The sequence below is a fragment of the Mandrillus leucophaeus genome, unplaced genomic scaffold (assembly GCF_000951045.1).
Source record: "Mandrillus leucophaeus isolate KB7577 unplaced genomic scaffold, Mleu.le_1.0 Scaffold61, whole genome shotgun sequence".
NCBI lineage: Eukaryota > Metazoa > Chordata > Mammalia > Primates > Cercopithecidae > Mandrillus > Mandrillus leucophaeus.
In genome coordinates, this window is record NW_012106586.1 from 479,865 (window position 1) to 506,292 (window position 26,428).

At 38.1% G+C, this 26,428-nt stretch overlaps 1 protein-coding gene across 1 annotated transcript in view; it reads right to left on the reverse strand.

Annotated features, from left to right (window-relative positions):
* Positions 1-1,002: 1,002 nt before the first annotated feature.
* SACS (sacsin molecular chaperone) overlaps positions 1,003-26,428 on the reverse strand; it is a 49,007-nt gene continuing 23,581 nt past the window's right edge. The window contains exons 7-8 of the mRNA XM_011999928.1: positions 26,272-26,363; positions 1,003-13,872 (exon numbers count right to left, since the gene is read on the reverse strand). Coding sequence (XP_011855318.1) covers positions 2,318-13,872; positions 26,272-26,363 — 11,647 coding nt within the window. The 3' untranslated portion in view covers positions 1,003-2,317. The remainder of the gene's footprint in view (positions 13,873-26,271; positions 26,364-26,428) is intronic.

The window sequence follows — 26,428 nt, forward strand, 5'->3', positions numbered from 1 at the left end:
GCTTCGTCTTTTTAAAAGAAGCAAACCATGGAAAAGGGTGGGGGAAGCGCAAAATAAGAAAACAGTCAGGTCCAAAATTCCTTATCCTCAATTTCAGTATCTAAAAAGCTTCGAAAAGTGAAAATTTTCAAATAAGTCTGCTGTAAACTATTGGTGGCAAAAGTTGACTCAAATTACATAAGGCTATTTATCAGGTCTGTGTATTCAACTTAGCGTGAACCCTCATAGACTTCATTGCAGAAATACACTAATGCATTTGATTACAGGTACAGCCTGACCCTGGTGGGAGTGCTTCATTAAAAAGTTATATATAATTGTATTAATTTTCTAAAATCAAATTATCAGGTTTTTTGTTTTTTGGGGTTTCTTTTGCCTGGAAAAACACAAAACTCCAACTAGATCAACTATCATCAAGGCCAAATGAGGTTTTCTGTGTAAATTTTAGTATTCAAAAGCAATAAAATCTAAGTGCTGAATTGGAGCTTCGGAGTAGCAAGTACTTTACATAAAGCTGAAGACGCACGATTCAGGTAGCTCCAGAACAGAGAGCGCTCTTAGCCCTCATCCGCCTAACTCTGAAGACTTGTACCTCAGCTACAAAGATGAAGAACTCGTATCTGTCAGTAATAAAGTGTGAATTAGTCCCAGACATGCAGCTGTCCCTGAGGCAAGGGAAATACCAATTCAGTTCTACCTAGAGGAAAAAAATATTTAATGTATCTGTTTCCAAACACGTATATACCATATATGTCAACTAATCTGATTCCCTAAAAAGGTGACATAAACTCAACTAAATCAATGAGGACCTAAACCTAGTATATAACAAGCACTTTATATTCTATTAATCCTAAAAAAGAAATCTATAATTCCAGCATGAAAATATACAGGAAAATATTTTCCTAATATTTCCAATAAACACACACCTAGACACACATCAAAATTCAATATTAAGATGTTAAGTTTGATTTCCAATGAACTATTTCCCAGGAAATACCCATTACGATGATTTCATATGTACATTTTGCTTTATTAAAAGTATGGCACCTTATATAACAGCAGAAATAATTACATGGTTTCGCATCCAGAAGCAATACAGGGTGGAGGTGCAAACATTCCTTATTACCGATAAAAGTAAAAAAGTTTTAACATGTTCTGTAAGCCCTTAATTGCATAAAATATATTTAGCATCATTTACAGCCAGTACACTTGTATAAACTAATTATCATTACCTTTCTTTTACATTCTGCGACAGAACTATGTTACAGAAGTATGGCGAGACAAATGTGAATTAAATGTCAGTTCTGACCACGGGGAAATATAAGCTGATCATTATAAGCTACTAGATAACACAATGATTTTAACAATTGTTAATGTTTTTAAAGTTAAAAAAAACTCCACTAAGTGCCATATTGAAAGAAAAGGTTTTTTTTTTTTTTTTGAACTGCAGCACCTTTAGACAACAAAAGATTGCATCCTGTTCAACCACACTATATAAATTATAACATTTGTGGAAAATATATACACACAAACATAAAGCAGGTGTTCTAACAGTTAATAAATGTTGTCTTGGCAAGCAGTTTCCAGAAACAATACTAACATCTCATCTGGTAATAAGAACTGCCACCATTTTGAGTTTTCCATTGCTATCTTCATGAAACAGGAAGCCTGTAAACAAAAGATGTCAAAAAAATTTAAATAAAGATGTAAAGTGCACTCAGTGCACTCTAAAAAGTACTACCTTCACACTCTTAGTCAAGTAACAGGATTAAAATACTGTACCATTTCTTAAATGCACTGAGTATGACATAAAATTGCAACAAATTCATAATCAGAGCCAGCTGATAAGAAAATAATGCATCCAAGAAGATCCACTTAAAAAAATGACAAACTACAAAGACTTAATTCCCCTTATGTTTAAACCAATGATATGTCCAGTGTTTCATTAGCTCCTTCAAAAATACCATGTTAAAAACATAAGATTAACTTCATCTTAACCAGAGACATACATAGACTCTTATCTAATAAACTGCTAAGCTTTGGTTATAGAAAGTGCAGTTCAATAATGTACCATCCCAATCATTCAAATCCATCCACCTGTTTTGCAGCTCACCACCATCTTCAAAATACTTTTCTTCTAGATTCAGTTAAGGTTTTCCGTTGGTATTCATGCACATAACTCCAGAATTCTCCCAGAATAATCTGCAGTGTGCTTCACAATTCCTAGCTAACTGGCAATGAAGCTTAATGAAGTACAGCAATTTATATTTGTGCTACAACACATTCAAGATCTACCTCTTTTTTTTCCCCTTAAATACCTTCACACTTTTTGTTGTATAAAATTTTCAAGTTTTATTATGATACAGGCAGTACATTCCATCACCCTCATAGCAACCTCAGAAGTGAACCTGTCATTTGGGATCTGAGGAAAGGGAAGCAAATCAGGATATCTTGTTTTTAAACTGTCTACACCATAAGCTTCCAATGTGTGAACATCATTTGTCAGTCCTTCAAGTTGCTGACTATATTCCTCTATTTTCTGAGCAAGTGCAGTTGGTTTTACATCTTTATCAGACTTTCCCCTCACAGCATAGTCAGCTGCAACCAAAGCTAACTTGGTAGAAAGGTAACATTTAAAGCACACCCACTCGTTGGCATTTTTATGAAGGTCATTCCTGGCAGCTGAGAAGTTTGCTCTGGCTTGTCTTAGCCATCTGCGTGCTTCCACTGGATTGCCAACCGACTTGAAAGTGGGAGGAACAAAGAACCTTTGAGAGTAAGTCTGTCCAGCTGAAGGGGGGCATTTTTCTTTGTTCTGTTGCTGTCTTTCAGATTTATGGCTCGTTGCTTCTTGATTCCATGAAGTATAGAATCTCTGAAATGAGTACTTGTCTGATTGAAATCGGGATGCTGAGGTTGAAAACGTTCGTCTGGAAGCCCTGTCTGCATTTTGATCTAGAAAAGCCTGTTTTTCTAATCTGTTGATTTCATTCTGCAAATGTTTAAAAACTTCATTGGCAATGTCATGGTTCTCTGGATTTTTGTCAGGATGCCATTTCAAATACAACCGCCTAATAATCTTTTTTCGTTCCGATTCTGGAAGCTTCCATGCTTGCTCCACCACAGATGTCACTTCTTTTAAGATTTCTGGTAAAGAATTAACCTTAAGCTTTTTGGGGGACTGATGTTTTGAAGAAGTCTTGTGGCTCTCTCTACCAGAGAAAAGAGGAGGAATGCTTCTCAGGCCAGGGGCAAGGAACTCAGTAGGGCTGGTTGGTGTAGAAGGAGCACTGTCTCTGCTTTGAGAGCTTTCATCAGGTCTTGAAAACTTATACAGATCAAGAGAGCTAACTATTTTATATTCGCTATAACCAATATCTATCTGATATATCTTTCCTAGAAAGCTAGAATTGTCAGCATCTTCTCTTTCAACTTCTTGTACAATAATTGCATATGTGTATGTTGGCTGGTATGATCCATAGATATCACCACCTTCAGCATCAACAAGGTACCCAACATATTCTCCCGGGTAAAAAACATTCATTGGGTCCATAAGCAGAGTGTAATGAATTTCGGCAGGAATTGGTGTGCCGGGCATTGGAAGTTCCAGTTTTGATGGCTCTGAAGAGTCATATTTCACTCCCAAACTGTCAAGTTTCTCCCCGATCCTGTAAATATCATTGCATCCTAGCATAGCAATTAAATATGAAGTGTCGGAAATCAAATTGTCAGTTGCTGATTTCAGAGTCATTGCCAATGCTAAGAGGAAGTTAATGTCTTTACTGTCTGAATGTTGAATGTACAGCAGGATGACTGCATTACCAAATCTCTTCAAAAAAGCAAAAGTTTCACTTCTGCTGTGGGGAATAGGATTAAAACCTTTAACTCTTAACGTTGTTTGAAGCTTTTCAAAACAGGACACTTTCAGTCCTTCTCTTAGGGCTTTGCAAAGTCTTATGGCTTTTTCTTCATTGGCCAGAAAAGCATTATCATTTTCATGCTTCATAATTCTAATTAGTCCTGTAATGAACTGTTCAGAAGACAAGAGTAACTGCAATCTTCCTTGAAGAGAACACAACGCTCCAAACTGACAAACTTTGGGAGTCTCTTCATCTAACTGTTCTTCAAGTATACTGCTCAATAATCGAGGTCTAAGTTTCTGAGGAAAGAGCATTATCAACTTAGTATGAAATCCGTGGTCTTTCCCTAAGTAGCACTGGCTGAGATCAACTAACATTTGCACACCAATATTCCCCTGGATTCTACTTTTATAATGTGGGGCATCATCAAACACTAAGATGCTTGACTTCACCAATCTACCATCCTGGCTTGGGAGGTAAAGTGCAAGGTCTCGTACATTCTCGAGATCATTCCTCACCTTGACTGAATCATTCTGTAGACTCTTGAACAGACCGGAAACTACTCTCTTAACTGTACGCATTTCATTGGGATCTAACTGTTTGCCCTCAGAATTTTTAAATATGCGGCTTAACACTTCAACATATTGCTTAGTTGAAATAATATCTTCAGTACCTAAGTGTTTGAACAACTGGTGAAATGTGCCAAGTTCTAAAGGTAGCTTGTACAAGTAAGGTTTAAAATCAGATTCATATTCTAGGTTTATGACTACCTCCTCAGGCTTCAGAAGCTTCCAACCATCTTCTACCATCACAAAAGCAACCCCTCGCAACTGAAAACGAAATTCCCTTTTTTCTGCACTGAGGAATTCATATATGCTCCTTAAGACTTTTGCTCTAGTTTTTACCATTTCTTCATCCAAAGTTGTTATGTTGCATATGTTTCTGCAGTTATTGATTACTTTATCAAGAGGAGGATCCAGGTTAACATTAAGCATATTTAAAACTTGTTCAAGCTGTTCTTGTGGACCAAGGTCACTACCTTCTTGTTCTTTAATGCTTAAGGGTGTAGCTTTCTCTGGAAGAATAGGGCAGGATGTCCATAACAGCTGGAGTACATCACATTGCTTGAATTTTGGATTTACCTGTGCTCCATTGAACTTTATAAGAGGAAGTGTTCCATTTACCTCTTGATATTGAGGATGAAATCTAATGAATTCCGCAGGGGCCCGCTCAGGACATAAGAATGGTATTAAAGATAGCTCTTTCAGAAAATTACCAGATAACAAATCCATTCGTTCTTGGAATATATGATGCAGAAGGATATCAACTGTATTTTGCAATGTTTCTTTGGACCAGTTTTCTGTATTAGCCCTCACACTGATTTCCTTAGCAAATTGTAACAACTGCTGCTGAGAAAGTATGTATTTTAGTCCAATATTTCTTAAGAATTCCACCCAGGATGTCATAAATGTAACGTGATTTTTGGGTTTTATAAGTTGTTCCAATTTCTTAAAGAAATCATTAGGAATAAACAATTTTTCAGGAAGCATAACTTCAAAAACTCTCACAGTTCTATCATAGAAATGCTTTGCTTGCTTTAGTCTACTGTTAGCATCATGGATTATCAATAAACTTTCCAGTTTTTCAAAAAGTTGTTCCTTAATCTCTGATAATTCCTCAGCACTTGATAATCTATTCTTAAGGTAAATTAAGTGCTCTAATTTTGCATCATAAGAGAGATTTTCAATTTTTGGTAAGAGGTGTTTTAAATATACCTCAAGATCATCTACAGGTACACAACCAATCACCTCATACAGTTCTTTTAAGTGTATTTTTTCTTCAAGAAATGCAGATGATGATGATTGTGTCCATTTTTCCACTTCAGCTGGAGGGATACTTTTTGTAAGTACATAGCATGTTCCAAATTTTGCAATACTCACATAGCGGCCACTGATGGATTTATAGCACGGAAGTGACTTTAAAATTTTTATATCATCTTGGGACATCAAATGATTCAAATTGCAGTTGAAATACATCAAAAGTGCTTCAAAATCATTTTCTACTAATTTTTCTGTTCTAAATGTTGAAGTTTGGACCATATAATGTAGAGCCTTCAAGATGCTTGTGGGGCTCTCTATATTTGCCGTGTGACATGACAACAGAGGAACAAATGCACTGTCTTTGGAACAGATTTTGTTCAAAGCAAGCTGAATACAGCCAGCTTTCATTAGAGCATGAAAAACTTTATCACTCTGGGCATTTGGAAAAACTGCAATGTGCATAAGGCTGAGAGGAAGCAGAACATCTCCTTCAGGAACCACAAGCTGGTTGGCTGAAACAGTAAACTTTGTTCCCGGAAGCAATGCCCAGTCTTTTAGAGTATCAACAACAATGTCAAATGTTGGTTTTGTTTCCTCCTGATCTTCTTTCAGACTTACAGATTCGCTGATAAAATGCCATGCATTCTTAAGCCAAGACTCACTTGCAAAATTGTCCTTCCACTTCGTGCAACTTTTGGTCTTATATTCTCGAGGCAACACAGAGGATAACAAATCAGCAAAGCTGGAAATGTCAAACACTTTTGCAACTTTACAGTTCAATAAAATATTACTATATTTCAAATATAATGTATTCATAAACAAGTCTTTGCGGGATGGAATCAATTCATGATATGTTGTTAGAAACTTGGGTCGTTTTGCATCAAAAGTTTGCAAAACACTGTCCAGCGTAATGAGAAGGGGCAGTCCCTCAACTTCAATCTCATTTTCTTCTGCATCTTTAAAACAATAATCAACTAAAAGTTTTAAACTATGAAAAAGTTTTAGATTAGTCTGCTGCAGACGACAAGGCAGCTTCCCAATATGGCAATTAGTGTCAGGAGAGGAAAATGTCATTAAAAAAGATCTGATATCAGCAGGGGTCACATAACTAACAGGAATATCTGCATCTATAAGACAGTGGTAAAGATTAGCAGTTTCATCACAGTTATAAACCAAGTTGAAACCAATTTCTAAAAGGAGATGTTTCAGCCTATAGACATTCTCTGCTACTGTTTTGCGTGTGGTGATATTATAATCTGCATTTTTAAGGTGTTGTAATTCATCCTGTAGTAAATTGTCAAAAAATGGTCTAGTTTTATTTGAAGTAGACATATTGATCCAAGTAATTATAACTGCAGAGTGCAAGTCAGAGCCATCAATATTTGGAGCCCGCACAACAGGTAAAAGACGTTTCATGTCTTCATGAATGCAACTGTAAAGTGCTTTCACTAGACAATATAAATCTGGCTGTAGATCAAGACGGTTAACTGGGAAAAATGATAAAAACTTCTTTAAAGTGTCCTTTACAACATGAATAGGGGTGTTCTGTAACACTGATAATGTTGGATCAGAACCAGGGAAATACCGTTTTTTTAACTGTATTAGCAATTCAACATATGCAGGAGCTATTAATGCTGTCATTAAACTGTTATTCCAGTCACTTCGAACACCAACTCCATTATCATCACGCCACAGGTTCCTTCTGGCTGAATCCAGTGCAAAGTGGCCATTCACATGAAACGGCAGCCCAGTCTCCAAAGAGAGAGGCAAAAAGCAGAAGGCCCTATGGGGTTTTTTATAGTTGTGAGTAATGCAGGCAGCTACTCCACCACGTGGGAAAAGAGTAATATCTTGGTTCTTGTGAGCTGATATGACACTCTTGGATACTTTCTCCATACTTGAAAAGCCTGATCTATTACAAACTAGCCACGTAGTAAGATTTCCTTCAGAGTCCTCAGTATCCATAGTATAGGTTATCTGTTGAACTGGTATGTCTTTGAGCTGCCTCTTTTTAGTAACACTATCAATTACAGATGCATGAAACTGTTTCCTTTTCAATCTGTCTCCATCTGTGATTTTGCCCTTTACTGAATACAGCACATTTAGAGCTCCAGTACTTTTATCTATTTCACAAATAGAAATTTTTTCCATGTGATTAAGAAACATTAGAAGTTCTGCCCCATCTGAGCGCAGTTTGTCCAAAAGATTCTGGACCATTCTGTCTGATGCTGGAACGGACGAAATTTCCGAAACTTTTGCCATTTCTGCATTACGAAGAGGAAATCTGAACATTGTGCAATTATCCAGTTTAAAGTGGGTTCCCAGATAAAGATCCAGAACATCTGAGAACTGTGTCCTAAAATCTGCATCTAAATCTCTAAACATGCGTCCAGGACTAATGGATGTGGCCCCTGGTGCGTATCTGGCATGAGGATCAAAAATACACAGGATGTCATTGCCAGAAATAAAAGATGGGCAGTCTGTGATATGATATACAGAATTGAATCCTATTCCATATTGTCCAGTTTTATAAGGATTTCCTTCTTTCGTGCCTTTTCCAAGATTCTGAATTCCTCTAACATCATCTTCTGTAAATGGCTGGTTGTTGTACACACAAAGTGCTGGCCCCTGCAATGGGGCCCACTTATCATCAAATATTCTATCAACTGGATGCTGTCTAGGGTCAAACACAAAACAGATTTCTGTCGCCTTTGCATCATCAGCATTTTGAAGAAGCTCTTTCAACATTTCCTTTTCAGAAGGATATGCATTAAGGATGCTCTTAATTCTGCTGGTCAATTTTTCTTTCTGTCCAAATTCTGTGCCAAGTGTTGTAAAACAGACATTAGATGCATATCTTTCTAAGGCTTTGTGTCGCTTTGGGACTGCTCCTAGTTTTACTGCTACTTCCCTGGGTATGTCAGCATGACAATATTTTACAGTGGTATCCTTTACTTTTATCCAAGGGCAATCATTGTAGCATAACGATTTAGCAGGGAGAAGCATAAGATTAGTATCTGGCAGTAATATCTTGCCGTAATTTTTCTCACAAAATTCTTGTTTCTTTTCTCTAATGAGACTCCATATTCCTTCACTGATTATTCGCCGGCAAAGCTGAAAATTCTCTTCTGTTATTTGCTTTGTTCCTCTTTCTTGATCAATAGATTCCAAAACAAGAGCAAAATCTTCAACAGTGAATGACTGCCTCACACCCACACTTTCAAAAAGTTCACGGAAATTATTTTTATATTTATTAGGCAACTGATAAAGGTATGGTGCTGCCTCAAAATTTAAATGAAAAGAAACCTTTTCTGAGTCAACATACGCATTCTCAACGAGAATGAAGCTAAAGGGCTTTAACTTATCAATAATTGATATCTTAGTGATGTCATTTTGCATCAAGGCTTCATGAAGGTATTTGTAGCAAGCATTGGTGATATTCTCCTGGTATAGTGTAATTCCATCATCAACTGATTTTGCAACTTCTTTCAATTGGTTTATAACCAGATCAACTGTTGGCTTCTTGAGTAATCCCAAAAACTCTTTAACAGCCAATGACACTGAACCACAACCTCTAAAGGAATGAGAATTTTCATTTAGAATTGGTTGCAAAAGACAAATTATATCTTGATGTTCAGCTGTATAAAGGTCAGTTGCTGCAAACATGGTTTCAGGTTTAAAACTGTTACCTTTCCAGTCCAAAGAAAAACCTGCTGGTTTTGTCAAAAATGGAAGGAAGGGGATTGTCTGATATTTTGCAGCAAAATCCTTTGCTCTAGGATCCCTTATTTTTAGTTTCTCATCAATAAGACTCAATAAGATACTACTTCTTAGGCATGCAGCAACATGATCACTTTTATTAATTTCAGCTACTGACTCTGCACGTTCTAGCATGTCATCCCATAAAATATCATCTTTTGCCATACCTAACTGAACTAGTTTAATCAAAATAATAGGATTGAGATAATCCTGAGTAGAACCATAAGGGAATCTTCCATCTTTAATGTCAAATAACTTTGCAACTCGTCCTTCAGGGTGGATCAATCTTGATGGCAAAACCAAAGGATGCCCCTCCAAGGAACAAGGAATACATGGAGTAACACGAAGAATTCCCGAGAACTCATCAACTTTTTCATTTAGAACAAAAATCATTAAAGGATCTCTAAGTTCTGCTTCAATTTCTTGAATATTTGGAAAAAACACTTCAGAAAAAAACTGTTTCTCTGAAAATGTGTTTTCAAGTAGTATCTGTTTGCAGCCAGCTTCTTCAAATCCTGATTTTACTGAAGAAGGAAGTTCAACAGCACAAAGGTTTTTGGACCCAGTCTTCTTGAGGTATTTCAAAAATATCTTGAAGGCTGCTGAACCAACATCTCTTCTTTTAAGTATACAGTCATCTAGAAATCTTACATTCTTCATGGAAACCCAAGTAGATCCATCAGAGAAGACTTTGGTCAATTCTTTCCCTTTTCCATGAGCTACATCTTCATAAAATCCTTGGCAAATTACAGAAAAATCATCATGAACTAAATCAGGATCGGGCCACACTGCATAGTAAGTATAATCCACTAGCTCCCCACTAGTGGCCAGGTCCCGTAAGACACTCAGTGCCTGTAAGTAAGCTTTCACAATAACATGTCTCATGAACGTGGTATTCCATCGTCCTTTTGTATCAGTTTTCCAGATTTCTTTCCTATTTGATGTAACAGCAAAGCACCCATTGATGTGAACTGGCAAGCCTGTTTTTATTCGTAAAGGTAAATAGCAAAACACCTCTCCAATGTGTGGTTTCACAGTCCACTTCTGGTCCTGGATTTCTGACAGCAGAACTCCTACTGCCCCACATGGAACCAGTCCTAGTCGTCTTCCACTCTCACTCAGGGAAAACTTCAGAGCCTCTCCTATGTCCATGCAAGTACACAGAAGCCACGTGGTACACTCTACTGTTTTTTGTGACAACTCATCTGATGGCTTTTTTGATTGGCCAGACTTAGCCATTTCAAAGAAAGCAGCTGGGTCATCATCTGGACCTCTAAAAAGTGGCGACTGTAAATCAGCAATCCTTCTGAAGACATGGTGAAATTCTTCCACTGTGATCTGAAGAATGCAAGATGACTTTGGTTCATCACTGGGAAGCTTTTTATTACTGCTGCTGCAAGTCTTCATGAGCTTAGCAGCCTCTTTTAAAACACTTAAGACAGGTGTGTTCAATGCTTTGGAAGAGCAGGATTTTTTTTTAATTATTACTGTATCTTGTGCTAAGCTGGGGTTGGTTTCTTCAATTTTCAAGTACTTCAAATACATTGACTTTACACTCTGAGTGAAAATGATAAGCCTGTGTCCACAGAGACTAAATTCATCCACAAGAGAATAAATATCTGCTGTATTATAGCAAGTATTACTAACTTCACTCACTTTTGCTTCCTGTTGAGTTCTAAAGGACAGTCGGAAAAGAGTTCCATTATAGCTGTAAGGTGCTTCTACAGTCAAAGGTAACTGACAGCCAAATACATCTATAAATGGTTTGAACTGATTAGGAAATTTTCTAAGTCTTTTCTGTTGTTTACTCCAATTAATTTTGATTCCAGGATTGGATTTGTCTTTAATGTGTTTACTGATATGGTTTATGTTTGGATCGAACATTATCATGAATTCCCGACTCATAATGATGGGAATGTCAGTGATATGGTACACAGAATTAAATCCAAGCCCAAATTTTCCAACTTTGTCAACTTCTGCCCTTTTTAAAGATTCTCCTAACCTAGTTATGTTCACAAAATCTGAATCTGAGAATTGAGAATTGTTGAATGACCACAAAGCAGGTCCATGACAAGCTGCCATCCCTGGGTCTAGGAGATTCTCTCTTATGTCCATATTTCTTCTCATATCAATCAAGAAACTGCATTCTGTTGCATTTGCATCATCAGCATTTTGAAGTAGTTCTTTAAAAATATCTGACACTGAAGGGTATTCTTCCAGAATATTTTTAATTCTTACAGTAAGTGGTTCTCTTTGTCCTGACTGCTCAAATCCCATGTTTTCAGGATTTATCAGTCTTGTACTAAGGCATGGAACTTTGAGCCATTCTGCAGTTTTCATGGGTATGTCCTCATGCACCAAAATGATTGGTTCCACAGAATCTTCAAGTAAGTCATTAAGGTCATCAACTTTAATGTCACAATAACAGCATTCGTGAATTGGCTTCATGATAAGTTTAGAAGGATTTTTGCTATGATGTATAGGAACTGGTGTGTTGGGGCTTGCTGGAATCTGATTGCTATATAGCCATCTGATAATATTCAACATAAGATGAAGATTTTGTTTGCTTTCTTGTTCACTGAGATCTTGGTCACTTTTGAGATATATCTTCTGAATAACCATGGAAATATGATCTGATGTCAACTCCTCTATTGAACCACAGACCTTAAATAGTTGGTGGAATTTCGCCATGGTTTTAGGTACATTATGCAAATAAGGCTGAAGGTCAAGATCATGGATTGGTTTAATCACAGCTTGGGCAAGTGGACAAAACTTCTTGCCAGTCCAAACCCAGGGAAATTTTAAGGCTCTAAAAGAATCTTTCCCTTCATTTAGATGATCATGCATGAATCCATAAATTTCAAGCAAAATATGCTGGAATTGATAGTAGTCTTCATCACTAAAGGTTTTTGAAGTATACCAATCAACGACAATTTTAAAGTGTTTTAAGACAGCACTAATGCTAGGTTTTGTGAAGATCCCTAATGCTTTTTCCAGGTTTACATGGATACTTTCAACAAGAGGAAGTGAGGAGCCAATGAGAATTGCATGGCCTACATCACACATATCTGGTGGTGCGCAGAGATTACAGAGATCTCCTTTCCAGACTAAAGAGCCTGGGTAATTTGGAGGCCTTTCCTTGCAGGCTGGAACCCATTTGATTTTCTTCAATGTCACCTTTCCTTCAGATGATTGTAACAGTGTGTGATTCTTATTTAAAACCAGTAAGAGGGTTTTGGCTTTCTTCAGAAGAACATCCTGATCTGGACAAGCACTGCCCTGTAAGGCTTCAATTTTTTTTGCCACTTGCACAACATCTTTCTCTTTGAGACTGGCTTCATTTTTTAAACCAATCTGTCTCAAGGAGTGAAGAATATCTGGTGAGGTAAAAACTGAGGGTGGGAAATAGGTTCCTTCTTCATTACAAAAGAGATCCTTTAGTACTTCTATATCAGGGTCAAAGAGTTCGCCAGCTGATACCATCTGTTCCTGTGATATCTGGATGAATTTTAATGGTGTTAACCACTCAAGCACATTTGGATTCTCATTTTTAAGAGAAGACAGATTCTCAAGGACCCATAACATAAGCTGTGTTACCTCTTCATGTGAATAAAATGCATTTTCAATATCTTTTAAAACAAGCTTTAAGCAGCTAGTGGTCTTTAACTGTTCTATTTTCAACATGTTTGCCAGACGAATAGTAGCTTCATCACTACTGTCTATTACTGAAATAGAAAGTCGCAGATCTGCTGGGAGCTTGGCAGTATGGTGTAAGACTTTACAACCTTTCAATTTTGTATAAGCGGAAATTCCCTGACCAGAAGAATGGTTAATGCGCTTGAATATTGCCAATTCTTGAATAATTCTTTTCTCTTTCTCACTGCTGTCAGTTAAACTAGCCAAGAACTTCCTCAGGGCATCTTTGTGTGTTGGAAGTAGCGAAGTTATTTGATTACACAATTTCTGCAATGGCATCTTCTCCATTATCTGCAAAACAGCACTTGGTAATGGTGAATGAATATATTTTTTAATAAGCGGATGTTGTATAGATGCATCTAATTTTTTAAGGACAAATCCTCCAAGTTTTTGTACAATGTCTGCTAAAAATTCTGGAAGCTGTGCTTCAGATTCATCATCTAAAATGACTAATGATGGAATCCTGAGTCTAATGAGTTCCACACATGCCTGACCTTCCTCTAGTATAGTTCTGGGGATAAGTGGCATCTCATCAAATAAAGTCAAATCCTCTGAAAAATGTATATAAAGATTTTTCCAAACCATCTTAAGCCATGAAACAGATGGGTGATTTCTGTTTTCATCAAATGGATACCATTGAACGATCAATTCTCTGCCAGGCCAGAATGTATTCATTACTTCCTTGATAAGACGTGCAAATCGTTCTGGATTTAGAAGCTGCAGCTGAGTACATGGTCTTCCTGTAAATCATACACAGAAATGTCATAAATACACATAATTCTACCACAGTAGCTTTCTATTCTCACAAATAAGACAGTACTGGAAAGTTCATTTCGTTGTTTTTCTGTTTTTTTTTTTTAAGACGGAGTCTCGCTCTATCATCCAGGCTGGAGTGCAGTGGCACAATCTCCACTTACTGCAAGCTCCACCTCCCGAGTTCACGCCATTCTCCTGCCTCAGCTTCCCAAGTAGCTGTGACTACAGGGGCCTGCCACCTCACCCGGCTAATGTTTTTTGTATTTTTAGTAGAGACAGGGTTTCACCGTGTTAGCCAGGATGGTCTCAATCTCCTGACCTCATGACCCACCTGCCTTGGCCTCCCAAAGTGCTGGGATTACAGGCATGAGCCACCGTGCCTGGTCGGTACTGGGAAGTTTTCTAAGAGCTGGAAGTACATGTAAAAATTCGGCAAAACTGGGCTAAAATAATTTTTAGATAATAATAGTGATAGAAACTCTATATATAAATCCGTATTTACAATAACCTGTGAGAGAAATAATTCTGCCTGGAAAATGCTTATTTTAAATAAATATACAAAATGCATTTAAATATGTTTTTTAAAGTATCCTATAATGTTCTGCAAATGAAATCAATATGGAAAACAATGTTTAGCACTTATTTGCCCACAAATAAAAACACCAAGAAAAAATGCAGATAAAATTTATATAAGAATCTTTTTTATTTAAAGGTAAAAACTGATACGCGACCCCAATAAAGGCTGACTATGCCTCATCTGAATGCTTGTGACCAGAAGTGTTTTGGATTTCGGATTCTTTTGGACTTTAGAATATTTACATTGTATTTACCAGCTGAGCATTCCAAATCCAAAAATCTGAAATCCAAAATGCTCTAATGAGCATTTCTTTTGAGTGTCATGTAGATACTTGTTGCAGATTTTGAAACACTGGGGGTTTCAGATTTTTGGGTTAGGGACACCCAACCTGTATGAAGGATGTTTTGTGTTAACTACAAGTTTCCAGGAGCCACGCAGCTGCATGACCTACAGAGAAGGGCATGAAGTCAGCGCACAGAGGCTGGAGTCGCAGCTGCAGCTGACCAGCGCTTTCTGCAGCTGAGGCAGCAACGAGACTTACATGGTTTCCTTTCAACAACTAAACAGATGTCTAATTTAAGTGCCATTTCATTTTTCTGGGACTTGAATTCTCTCATTTGGAAAAATAATGGGGATGAGATACCAGATCTAAAGACTGCTCTATATTTATGCCCAAATACAGAACATATTTACAACTTTTCCAAAGTACCCTGTATCTAGCTACTTATTAAAGTGTGCTGTTCAGAGCCCTGAGATTTTTGCAGAAATACTTTGGAGGCAACAAAGGGAGCACGTGGGGCCGTGCTGTGAAGGCAGCAGAGCAGCTCCGCTTTTGGATGTCTGATAAACTAGAACACTTGTAAGATATTTGCTTGGGTTGAGGGGGGGCAGTTTTTACTGGTTTTAACCACTGGCCTTAGAAATGAACATTTTCTTTCTAAGTGAATTTAGTATTTCAGAGTATAACATTTATAATATCAGTAGGAAAAAAATGAAAAAAATAACACCATTCATCTATAGGTATATTTTTCCCAGAGAAATAAAAAACATCTCAAATTCGATCTGGTATAGATACTAACATTCAATATTCTCCCTACGTACATACGACTTCTAGACTCTTAAAAGAGTGGCAAGGTACAGTGGCTCACATCTGTAATCCCACCACTGTGGGATGCTAAGGCGGGTGGATCACGAGGTCAGCAGTTCAAGACCAGCCTGGCCAAGATGATGAAACCCCATCTCTACTAAAAATACAAAAAGTAGCCGGGCATGGTGGCAGGCTCCTGTAGTGCCAGCTACTCAGGAGGCTAGGGCAGAGAACTGCTTGAACTCAGGAGGCGGAGGTTGCAGTGAGCCGAGATTATGCCACTGCACTCCAGCCTGGGCGACACAGTGAGGGTCTATCTCAAAAAAAAAAAAAACAAGTTTGGAAAATATTGTAAGAGGAATCCCGCCTCAGGCTCTGGAAACTTTTACATATTGTTACTTTTTTGTCCAAGAAAGCATACCCTTATTTCAGAGGCTTACGTATAAAAAAGATGACTATCTTCTACCAAGAAATTGCCTTTCATGTAACAACAAGATATTTTTAAATTACTACCATAGAAATTTAAGCAAGGGCACACTTTTGCAACTTTAGGAAGGTGTCAATACCCAAATTCAGAATATTTTTCAGTTTTTACATTGTGCGATTTACAATAATTCAAGCACTAATATTTAAGAAATTACAAAAGCTTGTCAGCAGCTTGACTAGTATAGCCTGTTTGATCTGTAAATCCTATTAAAATGTGATTTTCCAACATTTTTCTTTAAAAAATGCTCACTGAATCAGATTTAACTATAATGGAATATCCAAATAATAAGGCAAGGATATAATACTAGAGATACAAAAAAAGAGTTAGAAATTAAAATTCAAAACACTCAGAAAATAAAAAATTAAATATGCACCACTTTGTGCTCTATGTTAATAATTACCACGACATGCATTCCATAGATAATCTTACCCAATATCCTTTCATGAAATTTGGCAATTTATAAAACATACACCTACCTTCAGGAAAATGATCTCATTTAATGTATACATTAAATGCCAACAAAACACACACACACACCACATATAGCATGCAACTAACACATCGGTCATGCTCAACTGAAAAAACATGAAAGAAAATAAAGGAGAGAGAAAATGTAATAAGACACCAGCATATGTACATTAAGTCAGTTCAATCTGAAGTCCTGAATTCTATCCATTGTATTTAAGACATTCAGCTTTTTAGTTATAAATGTTAACACAGAAACAAGTCTCCATGTCCTGGGTTAGAAAGTCATAGAAATTGTAAAGCACCTCTAACAGGATCTGCAAAATAATTTCTGTAGCAGTTTAATAAATGAAATGGTTTTTGTAACCTTAAAAATTATCAGCACTGTCTACAGAGGTTAGCTACAGTACTGAAATTATTCCAAGAGGCAGAAAGGTTTAAACAATGACCACATTTAACTTAGAAGGAACCCTTCCAAGAGTAGCTTTTGCTTCACTATTGTCAGTTCAATCCCTCATTGGTTCAAAATAATAACATCAACATAATGAATCAGTACTCAAAGACTGCACTGCTTTTTATCGTTTATGTTTATGTTCAGTGCTAACCTTGAGATGAATTTCAGCACAGACGGAAATATTATATGTAGTCTACTTAAAAATTTACTTAACCAAGAAATCTCAGTCCTGAATGCTTTAATTAACTGAGAGTTTACTACATTCAACCAGACTCCTCCAGTCTCCAGCTGGCTACAATAACAATCCATCCAAAGCTCTAAGCACAGTGACAGTTTTTGATACTTTTCTCCCGTACAAAAAGTGGCAGTGGCAGCCTGGGTAGCTGATGAGTTCTAACAATGCCCCACTGAGCACAGAGATGCAAATCTCTTTGTAAATGTACAGTCAGGGTTCAATTAAATGGTGTACTGTAGATCAGTCAATCTTCAAAGAAATGAAGACAGAATAGAAAAAAAGAAATGAAACAACCAAACTAAAAAAGGAAGGAAAGAAAGGGCAGCCTTCCTGCCAGGCCAGACTCCCTCCACCTCCAGCCTAGCGGTGGCACTGCAGACCCCAGGGCCCAGCAGAAAAGTCCAGCAAGCCAGGGTGGTTCAACATTAGTCCCAGTGACCACATTTCTTCCTCAAAAATCACCACTGACACTCTGTCACCGACTTCTTAGCTTTCGTCTTAGAGAATCGCTGATGTAACCAGACAGTACCAGGGCAAATGTTAATTATGCAGTCCACTTATATCAAGATTTTGTTTTCCTCTTTGATTTGATGCCACCTTAAAACATGTAAGATACATTGACAAAGCTTTAAGGAAAATACAGTAATAAGAACTGTGAATGATAAACCATTTTTAATATAAGCTAGGAACTCAAAAATATTTACACGAATTATCACTATAATAATGACTTGGTTTCTAAACTATTTTTAGTGTATCACCTGCTTCAAATAATAATATTTACCATAAAAATGATTTCTGCAAGCAAATCTTATATCCTATAAATTTCCACGTGAAACATGAAGTTGGGGAAAATAATACCACTAGTTGAGTCAAAAAATTATTATTAAAAACAAAAGCAGTCAGTAAAATGACATGGGGCAGTCAGCAAAATGACACACAAGGCACTGTAAGAACAATCGGCCGACTGTCCCCAGTGAGACCTAGGCTGGCCACCTTCCCTTCCTCAGCACACCCAGGACAGGGGGTCCCTGCTGTCACCAACCACAGGACACTGAGCCAGACTCCAAAACAGAAAGGCTGTGGTCTCCTGACTTTACAGTCACAGGTCCCAGCATCTACGTCCCTCTCTGTTTTTTTGTGTGTTTGTTTTTGTTTTTTGCTTTTTGAGACAGAGTCTCGCTCCGTTGCCCAGGGTGGAGTGCAGTGGCGTGATCTCAGTTCACTGCAACCTCTGCCGCCCCGGTTCAAGCAATTTTCTGCCTCAGCCTCCCAAGTAGCTGGGATTAAAGGTGCCTGCCACCACGCCTGGCTAATTTTTTGTATTTTTAGTAGAGACGAGGTTTTACCATCTTGGCCAAGCTGGTCTTGAACTCCTGGCCTCGTGACCCACCCACCTCTGCCTCCCAAAATGCTGGGATTACAGGCATGAGCCACCGAGCCTGGCCCCTTCTATGCTTTTTAATCAGAATATTTGTGTGCATCATATAATAGGGATGCATTCACTATCACACTTCCCATTAAATACCACAGCTTAAAATGCAGATTCCCACACCATTCTTTGATTAGAGACTAAATGTTCTATGAAGTGAATGTTTCCAAGTCATTTGAATATAGTTTTACTGTGGTATTTGTAATAACAAAAATCTGTATTAGTACGGTTTCCTCTCTCCTTTAATATTATAGTTATTACCACCAGAAAAAAAAATTGTTGACATAACTTCTAGCTACTTACGTAAATGCAAAAACAGAATTCAAAGAACCAAATGAACAAAAACATCAGGCTTCAAATGAACACGACATTCAGTTATCCTACCTGAATATCCCCAGAGAAGCTGTTGTGCTAGAATACAATTAAATCAATTCTTAGAAGTCAAAATTGTCACAATTTTCACATAATGGCTACAGAAATTATTCTGTATCTTAAGATAATGCTGTCTGTAGAATCTCTACACATCCTCATGTAAAAGAAAAGCCAGAAACAAAACTCCAAACATAGCAAAATACACATCTAAGATTTAAAGCTATATTTCAGTGCAAACTAAATCAAAGTACGTAAGAGTCAGGAGTGTTGGTTCAGAAAGAAAGCAAAGAAAGAACTATGGAATTCATATGCACAAATTACATTATACCTTCATAACATCATTTGATAACCTACCAGTGAGGTTTTTGCACAGGCTATCATGTTCAGAGATTCTAGACTAAAAAACCTGATTTTTAAAATTTTTAATTTTTAAAAAGTTTTGGAATATCTATACAAAGTGTACAATTCTAACTTTATAATAAAGAAAAAGAGACTTTATTATCTATTTCCACTGCTTGCCCATGGTAACCAACAATTATAAACTTCTAAGAATTGTTTCGTGAACATCTATCCCTCCTCTGCTTGAATGAAGCAAGAAACTTTTAATCAAGTGGACTGCTACAGCTTTGTGAGATTTCTGTGTATTTGGGTCCCTTAGGCTAACTAAACTAGTAGCTAAGATAGAGAGCAAAGGTGTAACCAAAGAAACTGAACTGTTCTCATCTTAACAGCATTCTGATCACCTTAGCAACAGGTACCTTGTTAGTTTGGCAATACTGATTAAGTGCTAGAGATACAGAAATGGACAACTAGACATAGTCCCAGACCTGGCCCTACAGTCTAATGGAGCAGGCAAGTGTCAGATAAATTATTACAAACAGTTAAACAGGTACTGGTGTGTGAGTGCCGTGGAGACCAGAGCATGGAAGCACACATGGGTTGCACAAAAGATGAGCAGAGCTAGTGAGATGGAGGAGTTGGCAAGGAAGTCACATGTATCACAGCTGAGGGAGGGACAGAACATGCTGTCCTCCAAACAGAAAAAAGCATGGAACTAAGGGAAGGAGATGAAAAAAGCAAACATCAATAGAACCTTCCATGTACCAGGCATCTTCATGACACCCAGAAAATGGAGCCAGCTAATGAAGTGCCTCATAGGAAAAGTTACGGATTTTGGTCTCATCTAATAAATAAGTATGAAAATTTTAAAAATTATAAAAAAGACCCTGGCACTAACTATTAGGCGTCTGTGCCACTCAACTGTTCATCTGTGCCACTCAACTGTTACTTCTTTTTCCTTCATCCAAAGCCCATTTACCTGCTCTTCTAACTATTCTCCAGTTTCTGATAGCCATCCATTTACTTAAGCAACTTCACACAGAAATAATTCAGACCTGGAAATTAAAAAAACAAAACTCATAGTTTCAACTCTGCAACTCAAGCAAGTCATTTAAATCCCTCAATTTCTTTGAGCTTCAATGTCTCCATCTCTCAAATGGAGACACAGGCTCTATTATCTCACGGTTGTAAAGAAAAAACAAGACTACAGAAGACACTGATTTGAAAAGGAACTATTAACTCACGGACACAAGAACGAGAGTTGCCTTTTGGCCTCTGCGCCGCATCTCCTCCATGCAGTCCCCACCCAGCCCAGCAGTTGAAGCATCAACTTGTCCAGTCAAACTTGGCAAGCAGGCTCTCGGCCAGACCTTGGAAATATAAAAATAAAGATTGCCCCTGCTCTCAAGGATGTTGCAGTCTAGCACAGTAAAAACATGATTCTAATAAAGCAAAGAGGATCAAATGGACTGTGTACTGGGTTCCAAGAGCAAAAGAGAAGCATCCACCTCAGACTGCAGGGCAGGGGTGAGGCACAGGGCAAGATGTCAAAGAAAGCTTCCTGGAGGTGACACATGAGCTCAGTACTGAACGATGAATAAACATTAGCTGGGCAAAGTAGAGGATGGAAAGAAAATATTCTAAGCAAAAGGAACACCACGTACAAAACTGCAGCGATGAGAAAACTTTCATGCAGGGAAAAAAGTACTGAGAACATACACTGAAGTAGGCACTGTGCTAGATGGTGGTGACCAATCTGATAGGTCTCTCTGCTTTCATGAAATTTAGGGAGGATTCACGTTCATCAACCTACAAGTGCTTGTATAATTAGAACAGAAGAGGGCACCTGCATGCACCAAGGCCAGTAAGACAGCACTCCACAATCATGGAAGTTCACAATCATGGAAAGTCCCCTAGTTCCTGCTAGCAGGGCTAGATTTCTCCTGATAGATTCAGTGTCCACTGGAAAACCTGCAGCAGGAGGGTGACATAATCAGATGAAGCCCAACCACTGTAGGCAGGGACATCAACTGCAAGAATCCAGTAACAACGAGAAATTAGAGGATCTGTAATAGGCAGTGGAGTAAGACCACAGGACTGGCACAGAAAATTTAGTCAATAGATCCTGGAGATTGTGAAGAACAAAGAAGAAAATTTAAGGATTCTTTCTTGGGCAGTCTTGTGAACAGAGGTGTTATTTTCAATGGGATCACTCAAAATGAGAAACAGATTTGGCGAGAGGATGAAGACTAAAGTTTCGCAATGTTGATTTTGAAATACTTATGGGATTCCAAGTGCAAAATGCTAACAACAGCTACCATTTGTGAGTATTCAGTGCTGGATATTGTGTTAAACGACATGTATTACGTATTCCTCATTCGATCTTCAGCATAATGCCTGCTGTGAGTACGATATTACAATAAAGCTTTCAATAACCTGATCTGCTGCAATAACACAAACTTGGATACAACTCAGCCGGCAAGTTGTGATTGCTCCCATCCTCCACTCAATCCTTATTTCATTATCCTTGCAGTGAAGCAACCTGAATTTTAGGTAATCAAATCCTGGGGACCTTCAGATATACCCTTAGAAGGATATTACTGTATTATCATGTTACTGATGAGGAAACAGGGGCTCAGAGAGGATAGAAAATGTGTTCAGAGTCACACAATAGAGGAGTGAAGTTTAAGCCCAGATTTGTGTAACTACAAAATCCAGGTTTTTAATCTCTGCTACACTACCTCTCTGAAGACTACGGTGGTGACCAAGGATATGGTGGTCACTAACGCTTTCATGGGAGTGGATGAATGTATTCAAAGAAAGGAACAAAGTAAAAGAGCTGAGGAAGGAGCCCCCACACTAACCCATATTTAGGGATTAAAGTGAGGAACAGAGGTTCACAAATAATTCTGAGAAGGAAGCAAAATCAGTGGATGCCAAGAAGGAATGGTATCATCACGGCTGAGGGCTTCAAAGAGGAATCCCAAGCTTCCAGGAGATCAGGTAAAAGAAACAGAAAAGTCCACTGAGCTGAGTAACAGAAAAATCATTAGTGACGTCAGCCAGACTATTTTAGTGGAATGACAGTGGAAGCAAAAGTCTGTTTGGAGTGATAATAAATAACGAGGAAGGACAGACAATAAGACAACTCCTTCTGGAAGCTGGACTATGATAGGACACAAGAAAGAAAATCAAGATCGAGGTCTGTTTTGTTTTTCCTGAAACGGAATATAGTGAAACATGTTTAACTGCTAATGAAAGGGGCTGTAGAAGTAAACACTAAAAATACAAGCAGTAGCTCAATATTTAGCTAAGGATTTTAAATGTAACACAAGGAAAAGGTACAATTATTAAATAATGTGACAGATTTTGTTTGAGCTACAGAATTAGAGGAAAAGTTTCCGTTGCAGAACAAACACGTTTCCATTTTATGCAGTAGTACTTCCCAGACTGGCCAATCAGTGTTTACCGATCACTCATAAACAGAAGTTCACGGTGCTCTGTGTCAGCAAAGCAATGGAGTAATCATTATGTACAGCAAAAAATATCAGATGTCGTTACATGTCTGTGATGTTCCCTACCATTTATGAAGGGGGCTCCATAAACATAAGACTCTGCCTTTCTTCTCCTGTACTCACCAATTCCCCCAACACGCCCCATACCAGAAAGCAAGATGACTTATATGCTTGGTAAGCTGAGAAAAAGCATCTGCACATGCTCAGCGGGACTCACAGGCACAGATGTTTAGTAGGGGCAGGACCTCTGGAAGGAAGTCTGTGGCTTTCCAGGGCTACCTGTGACTAGACTGGTGAGCTAATCCATTTCATTCTGGGAGTCAACAGAAGTCCAATGCCTGTCACAGCTATAATCTCCAATATCACAATAATCAGTGACAGAGGTGGCTTCTGACATCCATCTGCTGAATTCCTCTGCTATGTCTTCACTATGTCTTCACTAACTCAGAACTCAGGAAAGGAAAGCAAGGTGTCACTTACTGGCTCCCCCTAAGTCCCTGTATCATCATGCTCTCAAAACATTAAAACCATTAATGGCAATAAAGTTGTATCAAAAACAAATTTTTGTCTGGAACACAGAGATAAAAATAATTGGGAAGATACCTATGTGACTGGTTTAAAAAAGTTTAAAGGCTGGTGATATGGTTTGGCTGTGTCCCCACCCAAATCTCATCTTGACTTGTAACTCCCATAATTCCCATGTGTTGTGGGAAGGACCCAGTGGGCGATAATTGAATCATGGGGGTGGTGTTCTCACGGTAGTGCATACTGTTCTCATGGTAGTAACTAAGTCTCAAGAGAGCTGATGGTTTTATAAGGGGAAACACCTTTCTCTTGGCTTTCATTCTCTTTTTGCCTGTCGCCATGTAAGATGTGCCTTTAGCCTTCTGCCATGATTCTGAGGCCTCCCCAGCCACGTGGAACTGTGGGTCCATTAAACTTCTTTTTATTTATAAATTACCTAGTCTCAAGTATGTCTTTATCAGCAGCATGAAAACAGACTAATACAGCTAGTTATCAGGGTTATTAAATAATCATGAAAGTAGGAGCCTAACTCTTAAATCTAGATAAAGAAAAGTGATCATCAAGACAATCTCTGGGAGTGACCCACACACGATGTGTGATGAACAAAACACCAGATGAACATCTAGTGTAACAATGCCAAGAAAATTAACCAAGACCAGAAACAAAATACAGTGCTTCATTATGACACCAAAATAACAAACTTGAATCCATAATAGAGAAAAAGAAGAAAATAAAAGTGGAAAAATGCAACTTCGAAAGATGTCAAGTTTTCTACATTAATTTATACATTTATCTCATCCCTAAAAATACAACAGGTTTGCCCCATTCACCCAGGGCTAGAGAAGCAAATGGTAGCCACACTCTGTGCCACAAGATATTTGGAAAATGCGGAGCGAAAGCAGAATGCTCTGCTGACCTTCCACCCTTCTCACCTGATGTGGCCCTGAATTAACTTTTGGCCATTTCCAAATCCACATCCACCTCAGAAAGGATCTGCCACCAACAAAAATATTTTCTTTAAAATAAAGTAATAGACCACACAGTAAAATACCATAACAATGAGAAAGAATTGTTAACAGTTCCATGCAACAATCCGGATGAATCTCACCAGCATCACGGCAAATAAAAGCCAGACACAGAATATCTGCCACGTGGCTCCTTCTATACAAAGCATGATTAATAGCAAAGTGAATCTATGCTGTTAAAGCCAGTGTCGTGGCTACCCTGGAGTGGTCAGATTGAAAAAGGCAAGAGAGGAGTTTTGGGGGCTGGTAATCTGTGTAATCTTCTGGTAATCGTCTGTGTTCTGATCTAGGTTTACATGGGTATGCTCAGGTGGTAAAATTTCACTAAGCCTACATTTGTGAAATGTGCACTGTTCTATATGCATCTTATATTTCAACACAAAATTTTAACAAAAATATAATACATCATTAATAAAAAAGAAAAAAAAGGGCCGGGCACGGTAGCTCACGTCTGTAATCCCAGCACTTTGGGAAGCCAAGGCGGGTGGATCACAAGGTCAAAAGATTGAGACCATCCTGGCTAACATGGTGAAACCCCATCTCTACTAAAAATACAAAAAATTAGCCGAGCGTGTACTAAAAATACAAAAAACTAGCCGGGTGTGGTGGCGGGCGCCTGTAGTCCCAGTTACTCGGGAGGCTGAGGCAGGAGAATGGAGAATGGTGTGAACCCAGGAGGCAGAGCTTGCAGCGAGCCAAGATCGTCCAGCCTGGGTGACAGAGCAAGACTCTGTCTCAAAAAAAAAAAAAAAAAAAAAAAAGGAGCTCCAAAACATTAGACCAAGGATTGGCAAGGTTATAGGAATCCGGGCTTAGACTTCCAGAAAGGCTGTTTTGAAGATGACAATTACAATTAAATGAGTAATTTACATGTTTGAAAAGTCAGTCTCACAGCTACCAGCTCATAGATACAGGTCCCTGATGGGAAACAACATTTACATGCTCATTTTCTTTTAGTCTCACTTTAACTCCAACCTAACTTGCCTCTCCCATTCCAACTCATCTCACTTATATTTTAATGAATAAAGGTGTACAATGATTAGCAACTTTCCCTAAGTCATTATCTTGGACAAGAAAAAAGTACATTCCACAAAAGACACATCAGAGAGTATGCTTGACAATGTGAACAGCAGGACAAATCCAGAACTTCTCAGGACAACATCTCAGTTAGAAAAAGCTCAGGTAACAGTTTCACAAGGAAAAGGATGCTTGCAGAAGTTGAAAGATAGTATTAAAATTAGAACCATGTTGACTGTTTTCCCTAAATTACTGTCGTTCCCTAAAAGACAGGACACCTATCAGACACTCATCACTTCAAGACCCCCACAACACCCCTTTCCTGCCCCTTCACAGAGTTAACTGGATTCGTCCACACTTCCCAGGAGCTGATCAAGCCTAATGCAAACCCAGCATCATAACTACATAAAACCACGGAGGGGCAGTGGTGTCAGAAACAGAGCAAGGACAGGGCACGTGGCTGGCGGCCTTGATCTTAACCTTTCTCTCCTCGTCTGTGAAATTTAATAATCACTGTCATTACCAAATGAGCTACAAGTTATGAGGGAGGCTCAAATGAAAAAAGAAATGGGAAAGCACCGGAAAAACTGTAAAGCACCATGCAGGTATAAGATGTTGACTACACCATCACACCATGACAGGACAGATTTTTAAACACACTTATCACCTTTAGATTCTTTTAGATGGCATCTCTTAGATGCCATTCTGGTAACTGAAACATCTTAAAACACAAAAAGTATATGAGGTTGAACCATAAGAAATTGTTGATTTATAGGTCTAAAATGAATAACAGAAAACTTTAAAAACTTCTATTTTTATAAAGAAGTTTATTTAAAAGAATACTAAACTATAATACCTCGGGTTTGGGCAGCTTCCTTTAAAGCAGCTAGAAGGTGAGGTTTCAAGTTATCCAAAAGAAATCTTCCTTCAAGACTCGGGAAAAGGGACCTGAAAAGGGAAAGGAACAGCAATCATCAAAATCTTCCGACGATTCCAAGAATTTAAAAAATCAA